General features: G+C 51.9%; 5 protein-coding genes across 5 annotated transcripts; 1 reads left to right on the top strand and 4 right to left on the bottom strand.

Moving 5' to 3' along the window:
* Positions 1-617: 617 nt before the first annotated feature.
* On the bottom strand, positions 618-2,496 carry LOC6551503. The gene is made up of 2 exons (XM_001978538.1): positions 1,684-2,496; positions 618-1,631 (listed from the first exon to the last, which is right to left on the bottom strand). Exons 1-2 carry the CDS (start codon positions 2,494-2,496, stop codon positions 618-620), a joined length of 1,827 nt encoding a protein of 608 aa, XP_001978574.1.
* A 337-nt stretch (positions 2,497-2,833) lies between these two features.
* On the bottom strand, positions 2,834-4,799 carry LOC6551504. The gene is made up of 3 exons (XM_001978539.1): positions 4,441-4,799; positions 3,863-4,385; positions 2,834-3,805 (listed from the first exon to the last, which is right to left on the bottom strand). The coding sequence occupies exons 1-3, from the start codon at positions 4,797-4,799 to the stop codon at positions 2,834-2,836; spliced, it is 1,854 nt and encodes a 617-aa protein (XP_001978575.1).
* Positions 4,800-5,421: 622 nt separating this feature from the next.
* On the top strand, positions 5,422-7,600 carry LOC6551505. Its single transcript, XM_001978540.2, has 4 exons — positions 5,422-5,747; positions 6,049-6,556; positions 6,608-6,796; positions 6,935-7,600. The coding sequence occupies exons 1-4, from the start codon at positions 5,422-5,424 to the stop codon at positions 7,598-7,600; spliced, it is 1,689 nt and encodes a 562-aa protein (XP_001978576.2).
* A 119-nt stretch (positions 7,601-7,719) lies between these two features.
* Positions 7,720-9,371, bottom strand: LOC6551506 (acetyl-CoA acetyltransferase, mitochondrial). The gene has a single exon (XM_001978541.3). It carries the CDS (start codon positions 9,241-9,243, stop codon positions 8,011-8,013), a length of 1,233 nt encoding a protein of 410 aa, XP_001978577.1. The 5' UTR covers positions 9,244-9,371; the 3' UTR covers positions 7,720-8,010.
* A 282-nt stretch (positions 9,372-9,653) lies between these two features.
* LOC6551507 (serine/threonine-protein kinase Nek2) lies at positions 9,654-12,253 on the bottom strand. Its single transcript, XM_001978542.3, has one exon. The coding sequence runs from the start codon at positions 12,105-12,107 to the stop codon at positions 9,885-9,887; it is 2,223 nt and encodes a 740-aa protein (XP_001978578.1). The 5' UTR covers positions 12,108-12,253; the 3' UTR covers positions 9,654-9,884.
* Between the last annotated feature and the right edge of the window lie 843 nt (positions 12,254-13,096).

A 13,096-nucleotide genomic window follows, 5' to 3' on the forward strand; every position in this document is an offset into this window, starting at 1 on the left:
CATTAACAAATCTGTGTTCATCACTTAAACTAATTGCTCCGTACGGGCGAGCACCCCATGGCCACCACCCAAAACCCCCGCCACCCAGCCACCCAGCCACCCAACCAGCCACCCAGCCAGCCACCTGACCCGTTCCGGAGGCATATGCGTGACAGGTTTCGGGTGTCAGTATTATGCATGAGGCGCATAACCATAAATTAACACCATCAGCGGATCACAGACACACACACACACGCGCACCTGTGGGTGGCTGGGGGTCAGTGGGTGTTGGGTGTTAGGTGTTGGGTGTTGGGGTGTGTGGGTATTACCGGGAACACCCCGTCGGTGTCAGCTCCATGCGAGCAGCATGTCAGCCGTAAGAGGTTTACAAATAGCTGGATAATGTCCTGACCTCCATGGAGACCACACGCTTGCCGCACTCACCCACACTGGGAATTATAATCCATCGTTATCCGAGCAATTTACATATAATTAAATTACGCCACTTTCTAGTTACAGTGAGGAAAAAAAACATATTGGGTAAATAGTTTTAAAGCCTCTATTGTAATTGCGCAATTTGAATTCTGCTGATAATAGTGATAATATGGAAAATAGCTAGCTACAGTCAAGTACAAAAACTATGTAAAAAGTTTCCTTAGGAAGAGGGATCGCATGGACACAAGCTCCAGGATAAAGACCAATAGGCCAGCGATCAGGCCGACCAGGACCATTAGAAAGATGGCATACAGCTCCAAGGTGCCGAAGACTTTGAAGCTCTGCTCGTTGCGCAAGTAGCTTTCGGACAATTCCCACCTGGCCCAAACGGAGAGCAGACCCACTGACCTCATCCACATAATCTCCTCGTTGAGCTGGTCGATGAGGTAGGAGTGCTTGGCCAAGTACATCGTCAGCTGCATGCTGATGATGTCCTCAGGAACGATCTCGAAGTGGGCACCCGAGCCCTGCTCGCCCCTCTGATGCACTTTATCCGCACTCAGGCGATTGAAATGGATGAAAATGTCCAGGGCGGAGGCGGTGACGTGCTGTCGCAGTTGGTGATTGGCCTCCAGGAAGTACAGGGGATCCAGCTCGGAGCTGGCCTCCAGCAGGTGGAACCTCATGTGCTGCACGCTGGGAATCTCGTCCATCACCTCCTGCACGATGGGTGTCAGCACCACGGTGAAGTTCTTCTGCACCAGCGACTCGATGGTCTGTGGCCATCGATTCAGCTGATGGGTGCGTATCAGGTGGTACAGCAATCCCTGATAGATTGTCCGGATGATCAAGGTGTACATCATCAGCAGTATGCAGTAGAGACGAGCGGTATGCGATCTGGGACACTCCAACAGCGGCATGCCCACGAAGACTAGCTCTAAGTTTAGCCAGGATCGCGTTCTCAGTCGTTCGCGGAGCAGCCTGCCAACGACCAGTTGGATGAGGGCGGATAGGGCCACCACTCCAAAGATTCCCATCCAGATTTGCAGGCGGTACGGGTACAAGAAGATGTCGAAGGAATTCAGTTCATAGCTGGAGGCGAGGACAGCGAAGACCTCGCGGGTCTGGTGATAGTTGTGCGTCGAGGTGGCCACCAAGCCCCTGCCCACCGTCTGGCGGATCCCGCCCAGAGTCAAGTCCGCCTCGCCTCGCTGCAGCTGGAAAATGCGTGATGTAACATGGGCATGGGAAAATTGAGGAGGGACTCACCATTTCCAGGGCCTCGTCCCTCATATTGGCATGCACCTTTCGAACAGCAATGGTGAAGTTCATTTTCTCGGCCAGCGCTAGGAGTAAACGACCCTCGTAGCCGCCGTTGACCAGCAGTACCTCCTCCGGCTGCTCAGCCAAGGTCAGAAACGGCGGGACATTCCAAAGGGCACATCTCAGTGGGCACCCAAAGAAGTTTCTCAGCTTGGGGGGGAATAGGTCCGGTTCGACGAGCATGCTGCCATTGTAGCGATTGATCAGCTGTGGCTCCATGTCGGAGCAACCATGCTCTCCAAAGGGATAGTAGCTGTAGAACAGGATGTCCCCGTTGGACTTTTGCACCTGAATGCTGCAGTGGATCAGCTGGTAGCGCCAGCAGTAGTCGAAGATCAGCCGCATCTCGCCCTGCAGCAGACGATCCCTGGCCTGCAGGAATATGAAATAGTGCTCGTTGTAGTTGTACTCTCTGGCATAGTACTCCATCCGGATCTCCTCGAAGGCGGCAAAGGAGTCGGTGAAGATGACATTGTAGTGCCGACGACCTGGCACCGGATGCCACGGTACACCACGCAGCACATTGACGATTTGCAGCGGGGCCAGTCCCCATTCACGGAACAAGGTGCTCATCATCTCGTTGTAGAAATTGCACGTGTGATTGCTCCGGCAACAGAGCGTGAGCACCAACGATGGCGTCACACTCAGGATGTAGTGGTGCACTACGTGGAGCACTGCCCGGGCCACGAACTCGTTGATGTGGTTCATCTGCTCGCCGGACAAATCGTAGTACGAGTTGAGCAGTGCGCTGATGTTCATCCCGACGGGACATGAAGTGGCTCAATGACGGATATCCGTGTCCTGGCCTGGGTAGTGCCTCTGAATCGCCTCGCGAGTTTTGTGTAACTTTCGTGTTAATTGCCCGGAAAAGCAGCGTGATTAATAGTTGTTTCTCCACCCAGAAAAATGTGGGTCAGAAATACTTCAAAAAACCATGCATGTGAAAGGAATGCGATACAAAACTGCCCACCTTAAGATATTAAACATTAAAGGAAATTGTACTTATATTTTGCAATATGAAACAACTTAATTTAATCAGCTAATCTGTTTGCTAACAAGGACCTTTGTAAACCAAATATCCCAGCTGAACGACCTTCTAGTTCCGCTGGCGAAGTAGTAGCTCCCCGGCGAACACGAGAGCAGCCAGAAGATACAGACCCGCCATGACCATGTAGATGCCGGAGAGCTTGGCATGGTTAACGTACCGCCGGCTGGTCGCCGGCACCTGCTCCACCAGACGGACGGATGACAGGGATGCGCGTCGCCAGGCGTGGATGAATCCGCTGGCGTCCAGCCGCCGAATGTCCTCGTCCACCTTCTCGTATAGAAACGAGTGTTTGGGCATATACATGCCAGCGTATTCCACATTCACGGGCTGTTTGACGACGTGCAGGGCATCGGGATGTGCGGAGGCGTGTAGGAAGGATAGGGTGACATCCTGATTGGCCACGGCGAATATTTTGCGATTGCTGTTCCGCGTGAGTACATTCAAAATGTCCCAATCGTAGGGAGTGTCCAGGGACTGAATGCTATAGGGATCGCGGGCCACCTGTGGCATCTCAAGCAGCAATCGATGGGTATTCGCAGTGCAAATACCCTGGAATCCCTCCGCCAGCAGCTGGTCCAGGGATAACGAGGGAGTGCTGTACAGCTGCAGGCGGATCAAGTGAAAGAGCAGGGACTGATACGATATCCTCAGGGGTATACTGGCCCACAGCCAGTGGGCGGCAATGAAGCGATGCCTCCAGGGGCGCGGCAGTCGCGCCAAGGCGGCGCCCAAGAGCAGGCCCACCACCTGCAATCCTCCGCCACCGCCTTCCTGATTCCCCCGCCCTCCAGATGGCAGATGGATGCCCAGGTGAATCAGCAATGCCAGCAGCAGGAGCATCCAAACGGACAAATCGAAGGGAAATACCAACAGCGCAAGCGAGCCGATGCGATAGCGCTCCAACTGGAGGACGGCCACCAGATTGGCCGAGTAGTAGGACATGGGCGTAGTGAGGAGTTGACTCCGGCGCGCCGTCTTGCGGAAGTAACCCAGGCTGATGTTCACACTGCGCTGCTGGAGCTGAAAAACTCGTGGAATAGACTGAAAATCCAAAGCCCAATAATAATGGCTACTCACCAGCTCTATGGGTCCTTCGATGGAGCCCTCCGCCAGGCGATAGGCGTTCGGGCGCAGAAGCGAGATATTCACCAGCTCCAGGCTGAAGTTCATCCGGCGAGCGAGGTGCTCCACCAGCTGGATCTCGAAGCCAGCGCCACGGCTGCGATTGTGTTTGGGATCCCAGACCAACTCCACGAAGGGCGGCTGGTGCCAGGTGAGCACAGTCAGTGGACAGCCGTGCATCTGGCTGAGCTTGTCGGGAAACATCTGGGACGCCTTCCATTTGCGACCATCGAAGGCATTCACCGGAACGGGATGAGCCTCCTGGCAGCCACCTGCCGTGTAGGGATAATAGGTGTACACCAGCACCTCCACCTGGGCGGTCTGGATCATCACGTTGCAGTGCAGCCAAAAGTGGGCCAGGCAGTGGTCCAGGATCAGCTGGAGCTGCTTGGGAATGAGGTGGTCCCGCGCCTGCAGGAAGATGAAGTAGTAGTCCGGTTCATCGAAGTCCGCATTGCTGGCAGTGATGTTGGTGTCGCTAATAAGGGCGATTCAGACTGGCAAGGCAGACAATTTGCAATTAGTTGACTCACAGCAATCCCTGATAGGAGTCCACCATCAACAGGCTGACGTGTTTCCTGCCTAGAACCGGATGAGCCACTATTTCCGGTCGGATGCGCAGCAGCTGCACCGAGACCATTCGCCACGAATCCATCAGATTGTTCATCATGTAATCGAACCACCGTGCTGTGCCCAGGTGACGAGTGGAAATGGCCACCACCAGGGTGGTGCTCAGCTGGGCCAGCACGTTCTCGATGACCAGCCGGAGTGCCCGGGCCACATAGAGATTGGCGTCCTCCCCCTGCATGTCGATCTTCGAGTGCTCCAGGTAGCTGGTGTAGATCGAATGACTCAGGCTTGAGCTCGGATTGGATTCGGAGCTGGTGTTCATGGCGCCAACTTTAGTGCTCGACTGCAAGGACGGGACACCAACTGGGACCTGGACTGGGTCATCTGGTCGGACGTTGATTCATGATCAGATCTTTACGGAGAATGCACTAATTAAAAGTAAATAAGTGGACAACCAAAGGTGGGCAAGTAGAAAAAACACAAATCTATGCGACGCTTTTATTTATCATCTTAGTTATTTATAATGCTAGCAATTGTATATTATCATTTAACATTAGCACACGTATTAGTTTTGAATTATTCATTGCATTCGAAAAATAGAAAAAATAGAAAAATTAGAAAGTAGAAAAGTTCAGTGTACGAGGATATAAAGAGACTACATCAATCAATGACCACGACTTATAAACGGAACATGCCCACCCATAAACATATGGACATCGGTTGGGGTTCCATCGTAACCACCACCTTTGTGGGCCATATAAATTTAGCCAGCTGAGGGACAAAATCGCCGGCTAATTGTCCAACTTGGTGCGTGTCCCACAATGGTTTTGTTTGACTTGGCAACTAATGAGATGCAAATATGGAGTCCATAGAAATGGAATGCCGCTGTGCCGCTGGCACTGCCTAAAGCCGGCAGTATTCTTGCCGGACTTCGATAGACGGACATGAACGTGACCAGCCTGCTGCATTTCGAGTCGATGAAGTACATCGGCGCCCAGACGCAGGCGGCGTCCATAAATCACCACGTGGCCCAGGCCCTGCGTGTCTTCATCGAGGACTTCTACCAGCGGATCGCTCCCGCCTTCATTGTGGTCCTCTCCTGCCGGCGACCCAGTCCCATGAACTTCTACCGCAACATTATGCAGCTGCTCTACGAGAGCGTGGACACGATGATCGTCCAGCTGGTGCTGGTCGAGCTCGGTCATCCGCGGCGCATCGCAGGACCACGGACCCACAATCTGCTGCTGGTGGACTCGCTGGACGCCCTGCTGTAAGATACTCAACTTTCAAATTTCCAGGGCTGACCACCACTTAATGTGGCATGATCCCAGTTATCCTGCTGTTTTTAGTTTGGAGTAAGCCATACAGGTGCATGGAATACCTCTTAATACATTAACTTTTGAATGACTTTTAAAATGGAATTTCTTTACCACTTTTTGGTAATTAGATATCCCAGCCTTGAACGCAATAAACCAAGAACTCAATGGTATTCCACTTTCTGGTTATTATTTCAGTGCTTTTAGCAAAAAATCAGATAAACCCAATGAAATTAGTATGTACTTGTATTTTAGGGACATCGAGATGCACACGTACACGGCGCAGTCGGACACCAGCGAGTACTACTTCATCTTCCTGCAGCAGCGGGATGCACTGATTCCGCACGACATGCAGGGGGTGTTCGCGTACTGCTGGCGCCACCAGCTGATCAACTGCAACGTGATGACGCAGAGTTCCGGTGGCCAGGTGCTGCTCCACACGTACTTCCCCTACGTCGCACCTGGGCAATGCAACGACTCGCAGCCCACCAGGATCAATGCGTTTCTGGGCGAATCGTGGCAGCATCACGACTACTTTCCCTCCAAGCTGCACAACCTCAACGGTTGCCCATTGGTTGTTCTGGCCAGACGAGTGTCGCCCTTTCTGGATCTCGATGAGGGGCAGCGCGAGCTGCGCGGCTTGGAGGGGCGTCTGCTGCAGGAACTGTCGCACAGGATGAACTTTAGCATACAGTTTGCGGGCTTGCAGGATCAGCTCCAGAGTCGCACTACATGGTCGGAGAAGCAGTTGCTGCAGAAGCTGGTAGGCACTAAAAAGTGTTGTGTTTATGTAATGTGATCCGTATTCGAACAGGTCCAGGAGCGCATAGCCCACCTGGCTATTGGTTATGTGAGGAAGCGCATCCAGTACGCAACGAACCTGACGCCCGTGTTTCCGCATTACTCGAACCGGTTGGTGGGATGTCTGCTGCTGAATGCCCACAACCTGACCAGCCTGGAGATCTGGTCGTTTCCCTTTCAGGCACTCACCTGGATCTGCCTGGTGTCCAGTTTCTTGAGTATCTCCTGCCTGGCGCTGCTCCATTGACGCGGCGCTGGGGATCGGCTGGCTCTCGTCCTGGCGGTCTATGCCGCCGCCCTTGGCTTGCCCGTCGATCCCCCCGAGTGTCCGTCGCTGCAGTTGCTCTTCGCCAGCTGGCTGATTTTTGGCCTGATCGTTAGGTCCATGTACTCGGCTCTGTTGTTCTTTATCCTGCGCTACCATCTGCATCAGCGATTGCCAGGAAGCTTGCAGGATCTAGCCCATGGCGACTATGCGGCGGTGATGGGTCGAACAACGTTGCAGGATCTGAGGGAGGTGCCCAGTCTGCACGATCTGCTGGGTCTTAGGTCCGTGATGGTGTCCTCCGAACGGGAGGAGGAGGTGCTCCGCACGCTAGACCGCTGTTCTGTGCGAGAAGGAGCCGGCTCACATCCGCTTTTCTTTGGCCTCATCTCTCAGGATGCACTTCTCCACCTCACCCAACGTGGCCATCGGGCTGGTGCGTATCACATCATACCGCAGGAGGTCCTGGAGCAGCAGCTGGCCATTTACCTGCAGAAGCACTCGCATTTGGCCGCTCACCTCGACCACCTGGTCATGTCCATTCGCTCCGTGGGCCTGCTGCACCACTGGGCGGGTCAGATGGCTAGCGAGCGGTACTTCCGCAGTCGGTTCCTGTACCGGGAGAAGCGTATCCGACAGCCGGACCTGTGGGCGGTCTACATCCTGACCGCAGGACTCTATCTCCTGTCGCTGGTCGTCTTCGTGTGCGAGCTCCTGGCTACCAGAAGAGCAGCAGTCTAGGCAAAGTATTTTACACACCATTACTAAAAACTATGAAAATACCTTAAAATCGAATATAATTACTTAATCAGGGAAGTCTGGGGGATGTTAAATAGTGCACTATTAGTAGTGAAATATAAGTTCATTGATAAACTGACTTTTTAGCACTGAATTGGGTTTTTTCCAGAACAAATATCAACATCTTCGGACTTTGAACCCAAGAACCGTCTTGGAAGAAAACTGATTTGATATACATATAATTATTCACTGTTTCATAATTTTATTATGCAAATCACAATATTTCGTTAAATGCGACCATGCGCAATCAAGACACTTAACAATTTAAAAAAAATCAGAGCTTTCCACAATGATCTCGATGGATCAGTAGTAAATGCATTTCTGGTTGAGAGCAGGTCCACCAGGTGACCTCCTTACAGCTTCTCGATGAGAATGGACGAGGCTCCACCGCCGCCATTGCAAATGGAGGCGCATCCCAGCTCGCCCTTCTTCAGGCTGTGCGAGAGATGGGCCACCAGACGGGCTCCGGACATGCCAATCGGATGGCCAACGGACACGGCACCACCGTGAACATTCACCTTGGCGGGATCCACATCCAGCTTCTTGATATTGGCCAGAACGACCAGGGAGAAGGCCTCGTTGACCTCCCACATGGCCACATCTTCCTTGCGAACGCCGGCACGTTTCAGTAACTTGGGTATGGCCAGAGCTGGGGCAATGGGGAAGTCAATGGGATCGGTCTCCGCATCCTGGAAGGCCACAATCCTGGCCAGCGGCTTAAGGCCTGCCTTCTGGGCGGCCTCGGCACTCATCAAGACAACGGCGGCACCACCATCATTCAAGGTGGAGGCGTTGCCAGCTGTCACAGTGCCGTTCTCCCTCTGGAAAACGGTGGCCAACTGTCCAAACTTATCGAAGTTCACCCGCTTGTACTCCTCATCCTCGGCGATAACGATCTCCGGCTTCCTCTTCTGCTGGATCTTCACCGGGGCAATCTCGTCCTGGAACACCTTGTTGGCCCAAGCGGCCGCGGATCTCTTGTAAGACTCGATGGCGAAGTCATCCTGCTGCTGACGTGTGATCTCCAACTTTTTGGCCGTATTTTCGGCACAGTTGCCCATGTGGAACTTGTTGTACACATCCCAGAGGCCATCGAAAACAATGCCGTCGGTGAGATTGACGCCGCCATAGGGTGTGGCGCCCCTCTTCAGGTAGTAGGGCACATTCGACATGGACTCCATGCCGCCAGCGACGACCACATCCGCATAGCCCAACATCAGTGATTGGGCGCCCAGCATCACGGCCTTCATGCCCGAGGAGCACACTTTGTTCACCGTGGTGCAGCACACATTGGTGGGCAGTCCGGCGAAGATGGCCGCCTGGCGGGCGGGTGCCTGTCCCAGACCCGCAGATACCACATTGCCCATGATCACCTCCTGGACATCGGTCTTCGCAATTCCGGCCTTTTCAATGGCCGCCTCGATGGCACGGGCCCCCAATTGGGTGGCCGTCAGTGGGGCCAATTGGCTCTGGAAGCTGCCAATTGGTGTGCGGGCTGCCGAAACCACCACAACCTCGGCGATCTTGGAGCTGTAGTTGCGCTGGGCGCTCCAGCGACGCGTGGCCTGCAGCAGTCGGGCGGACATCTTGGAATTTAATTAATTTTTATTAACTAGCACGGCAATCACACAGCGAAATGACAAGAAACCAATTAGAATCCAATCAGGAATCACGCCAGACCTGTTGCTTGCGTAACAAACCGGTAATCGGTCTATCGATAGGCAACAGCTGGGGCGGTAAAAGTGTTGGCAACTGTTAAATAAGATAAAGACGAGTAGTAATTTTTTATCATCTAGCATTTTTTAAATTTAATTTTTAATTTTGCCCTTTATTGAGCATCTTGCTTGAAAACTACATTGTAAAAATGCTACGTTTATATATTCTTTTTAACAATACCCAGCACTGAAAATGCGTTAATTGAATTTAACGGTTACAAGCAAACAACATTAAACAAAAACACAAAAATCCAAATTTAAAGCCTAAATATTGGTCATATAATCAATGTATATTTATTTATAAGACTAATGCAAATTGCACAATGAATGGCAGCTGAAAGAACAAGAATCTTAATGCTAATAATACGAGTTTAAGATATGGCAATTAAAAAAAAATTGTTGCACAAAAAAAAAAGAGAGTAAATATTTCGGAACTTATTCCACATCACAACGCTCACAGTATCCATGGTTGCCATGGCTCCTGGACTGCACATCTCTCTGGATCGATCTGCTCAGATCACCATCTGGTCGCGCGTTGTTAGCTTCTGATGGCCACTGGCCACCACCAAAGACCTGCGCATGCGGTTTCGCTGGAGCGTGGAATTCCGTTCCCTCACCGATTGCCGCAGATGCTGGCGACGTGCTCCTCCGGGTCCAGATCCACTGACTCCACTTCCGCTGGCCTCCCTCTCTGCCGCATTCATGGCCGCCAGCAGCTCGAAGGCTTGTTTTTTCTGCTCCTTTGTCCAGAGATTGGCCACTGGCGGAACTGCTGCCGGCTGCTCCTGGGTGATCGGTGGCTTGACGGCCAAAGGAGGTCGCTGCACGCGAATTCCCGCTGCCTGGGGTGCCTGGTTAACCGCTGGCAAGGATTTGGAGGTCGCCTTGGATCCGCGACTCAACCCGAACAGCGAGAGTATAGACTTCCTGCGGGTGGAAGAGGCCTGGCTGTCCCCGGAATCATTGCTGGATACGCTCATTTGCATGGGAACGCCAGTGGGCGGAGGATTCACTGCCGGATTAACCGTCGATGGGGGCATATTCTCGATACCATAGGTGACAAACTTTTGTGGCGACTTAAAGGTAACCTTGCGCAGAGTATTTAGCGATTTTGGTGCCGGAAGAGTGGCCAAATTGAGTTTAGCCACCGTGGGCGATGTCTCGTTGAGTTCGATGGTGCAGTAGGTGTCATCATGGTGCGATTTTGTTGGCTTCCTCGGAGGAATGGGCGGAGCAATAGGCTTTCTGCAACTGCAAGTGTGTTTCTCCTGCTGCATAAGTTTGTCCTGCATCTGCCGCTCCAGCGATTGTACACGCTGCTCGGCAAGCTGTATCTCCTGCTCCCGGGCCTGTAGCTCTTCTAGCTTCTGCTGCAGCAAGGATTCTTGGGCACGAATAGCGTGTAGACGGGTCTTCAGTACCTCATCGAATATGTTTTGGGTAAGGGCACGTGGACTGCTACTGGCTTCGTTTAGAAGCACCTTTTTAATGCCTTCCTGTTCCTTTTTCTGCTGCTCCTGTTCCTTCCTGCGCCGCCGCTCTTCCTCCAGTTCGACCTGCCTCTCCTCCGCTTGCTCCTCTCTCCTTATACTTTCATAAAGGGCGGGATCCGACAGCTGTAGTTTTTTGGCAGGAAAGATTTTTCGCTTGGCGGAGTAGAAAAGTTCACTTCGCAAATCTGGAGTAAAAACACCAGTGACGCTGAGTCTCCTTTGCCCATAGCCTTCATTGAAGCTATACTGTTCCGTAAACATGGTGCTCGATAACTCTGGGTGGACCTCATTCTCCTCTTCGTCCTCGAAAAGCCTGCCTCCAGAAGGCAGTGTACAGAAATCCTCTCCAGCTTGAACTAGACTTGGAAACTTGCCGTCCAACTCGCTGATATTACGCACCACCAGAGGATGTCGAATGATAACCTCTATGCCGGGACGCTGTTCATGATCCACTGCCAGCATAAAGGCGATGATCTCCTGCAGATCAGCACTGTAGACCGCCGGAATCCGACTGAACTCACCCTGGGCGATCTTCTCGGACAACTGGTCAAAGGCTCTACCGCGAAACGGCGGTCGCAAGGCGCACATCTCGTAGACCAGACAACCAACGGCCCAGACGTCGCTCTTCCGGTCGTATTTCCTACCCTTCACCAATTCCGGGCTCATGTAGTGCGGCGTGCCCACAAAGGAGGCGGCAAAGCTCTGATCTCGTCGCAGCATCCTGGCCAAACCGAAATCGCCCAATTTGGCATTCCCGGCCGCATCCAGGAAGATATTAGCTGGCTTGATATCGCGATGCAAGATGGTCCCGTTGGGGATTTTGTTGTGGCACACCTGAAGCGCCCGGCAAAGTTGGAAGAGCACCCGCCAGATGTAGGGCTCCTCGAACCGCTTCCTTTGAGACCTCGCACGCTGGACAATCTGGGCGAGATCGCCGCCGGCACAGCACTCCATCACAATGTACACTGACTTGGCCTCTCGGTTCACCAGATGATGGTAGTACTGCACAATGTTAGGATGCTGGAGCTGTCGCAGAACACTGATCTCGGAAACCAATGCATCGCACTTGGCCTCGTCCAGTTCATCGTAGTTCATTCCCTTCCAGGCGAACAATTCCCCGGTGCTCTTGTCGCGCACCTTGTAGCAGGTGCCGAAGGATCCATTCCCCATCACGGCCAAAACCTCGTAATCCTGCAGGGTCTTTTGCGAAAAGTCCATGCCCGCAGATTCCTCTCCGCTCATTTCAACTTAAATTTTTCTTTCAGTCTTATTTTGGTTATTCCGCCGCCTATTTCAAACGATCCGCTTGCTTCGAAACCCAAACACGAATTGAGACTGGTTTTTGGGATGCAGGATTTCTGGAACTCTCATGGCTACCTGCAAAAACGGGTGGGAGAGAGCAACAACAAGTGCGCGAGGGAGAGGGTCTAGTGATGTCGCTAGCCCGCTAAAAATGGAATATTCTAAAAAGAAGCTAGATACATCATATGTATATTTTGTTAATACCAAATTCAGTAAAGAAAAAGAAAAAATGTTCTTAATATATTTACATAAGCAAATACATATTTAAATAAAAATAATTTGTAAGTTGAAATATAAATCTATTCCAAAATTTTAAGATACAACTACCGATTGAAATTTACAGCAGTCATTAAAACCTGACCTTCATTTGAATAACCTTTTAAAAAACCCTTTCGCACCTGGATGCTAATGGCCAATTTGGCTATTTTCCCGCCGAAAGCCACCAGCACTGTCCTGTTATTGTTGCACGTCTGGATCTCTCGTTTCCTTCCAGGAATAAAGATCGTGCTGTTACCCTCTCGCTCACACCCACCCACCTGGAATCCACTTGCAAATCTTTGGCATCTCACCATCTCGCTCACGCTCTCCCCCGCTGTGAGAGAGCTCACTTGTACGGAGAAAATCTGGAAAATCTCCATTTGATCCCACTGCGCCTGTGTACAAACTGCTGACCATTGGAAACAATGGGCTAGAAAGGGGCAGCACGCCTAAGAACACAATTTCAGCGATTCATCACGCTCAATTCTGGAACTCGAGCCCAAATCCGATCTTGAACCGGAATCCAAAACCGAACACGAACCCATAGCTCTGGGCCATAAAAATAAATTAGTTTTGTTGCATTGGCATTTCAATTTGCTGCCTTGTTTGGAAAAGTGGAAATGTCCTCATCGGATTTCATATTTCATATTTGAAGTGAGCGATTCTACGCT

The sequence above is a fragment of the Drosophila erecta genome, unplaced genomic scaffold (genome assembly GCF_003286155.1).
Source record: "Drosophila erecta strain 14021-0224.00,06,07 unplaced genomic scaffold, DereRS2 tig00000126-arrow-pilon, whole genome shotgun sequence".
Lineage (NCBI taxonomy): Eukaryota > Metazoa > Arthropoda > Insecta > Diptera > Drosophilidae > Drosophila > Drosophila erecta.

Excerpts from the sequence above, each read along its gene's own strand:
- LOC6551503 (XM_001978538.1), bottom strand. The coding sequence starts at position 2,496 with ATGAACATCAGCGCACTGCTCAACTCGTACTACGATTTGTCCGGCGAG. Across the intron at positions 1,632-1,683 it reads GGGACGAGGCCCTGGAAATG|CTGCAGCGAGGCGAGGCGGA; the intron begins GTGAGTCCCTCC and ends CGCATTTTCCAG.
- LOC6551504 (XM_001978539.1), bottom strand. The coding sequence starts at position 4,799 with ATGAACACCAGCTCCGAATCCAATCCGAGCTCAAGCCTGAGTCATTCG. Across the intron at positions 4,386-4,440 it reads GACTCCTATCAGGGATTGCT|CGACACCAACATCACTGCCA; the intron begins GTGAGTCAACTA and ends CGCCCTTATTAG. Across the intron at positions 3,806-3,862 it reads TCGAAGGACCCATAGAGCTG|CTCCAGCAGCGCAGTGTGAA; the intron begins GTGAGTAGCCAT and ends CGAGTTTTTCAG.
- LOC6551505 (XM_001978540.2), top strand. The coding sequence starts at position 5,422 with ATGAACGTGACCAGCCTGCTGCATTTCGAGTCGATGAAGTACATCGGC. Across the intron at positions 5,748-6,048 it reads GACTCGCTGGACGCCCTGCT|GGACATCGAGATGCACACGT; the intron begins GTAAGATACTCA and ends CTTGTATTTTAG. Across the intron at positions 6,797-6,934 it reads CACTCACCTGGATCTGCCTG|TTGCTCTTCGCCAGCTGGCT; the intron begins GTGTCCAGTTTC and ends CCGTCGCTGCAG.
- LOC6551506 (XM_001978541.3), bottom strand. The coding sequence starts at position 9,243 with ATGTCCGCCCGACTGCTGCAGGCCACGCGTCGCTGGAGCGCCCAGCGC.
- LOC6551507 (XM_001978542.3), bottom strand. The coding sequence starts at position 12,107 with ATGAGCGGAGAGGAATCTGCGGGCATGGACTTTTCGCAAAAGACCCTG.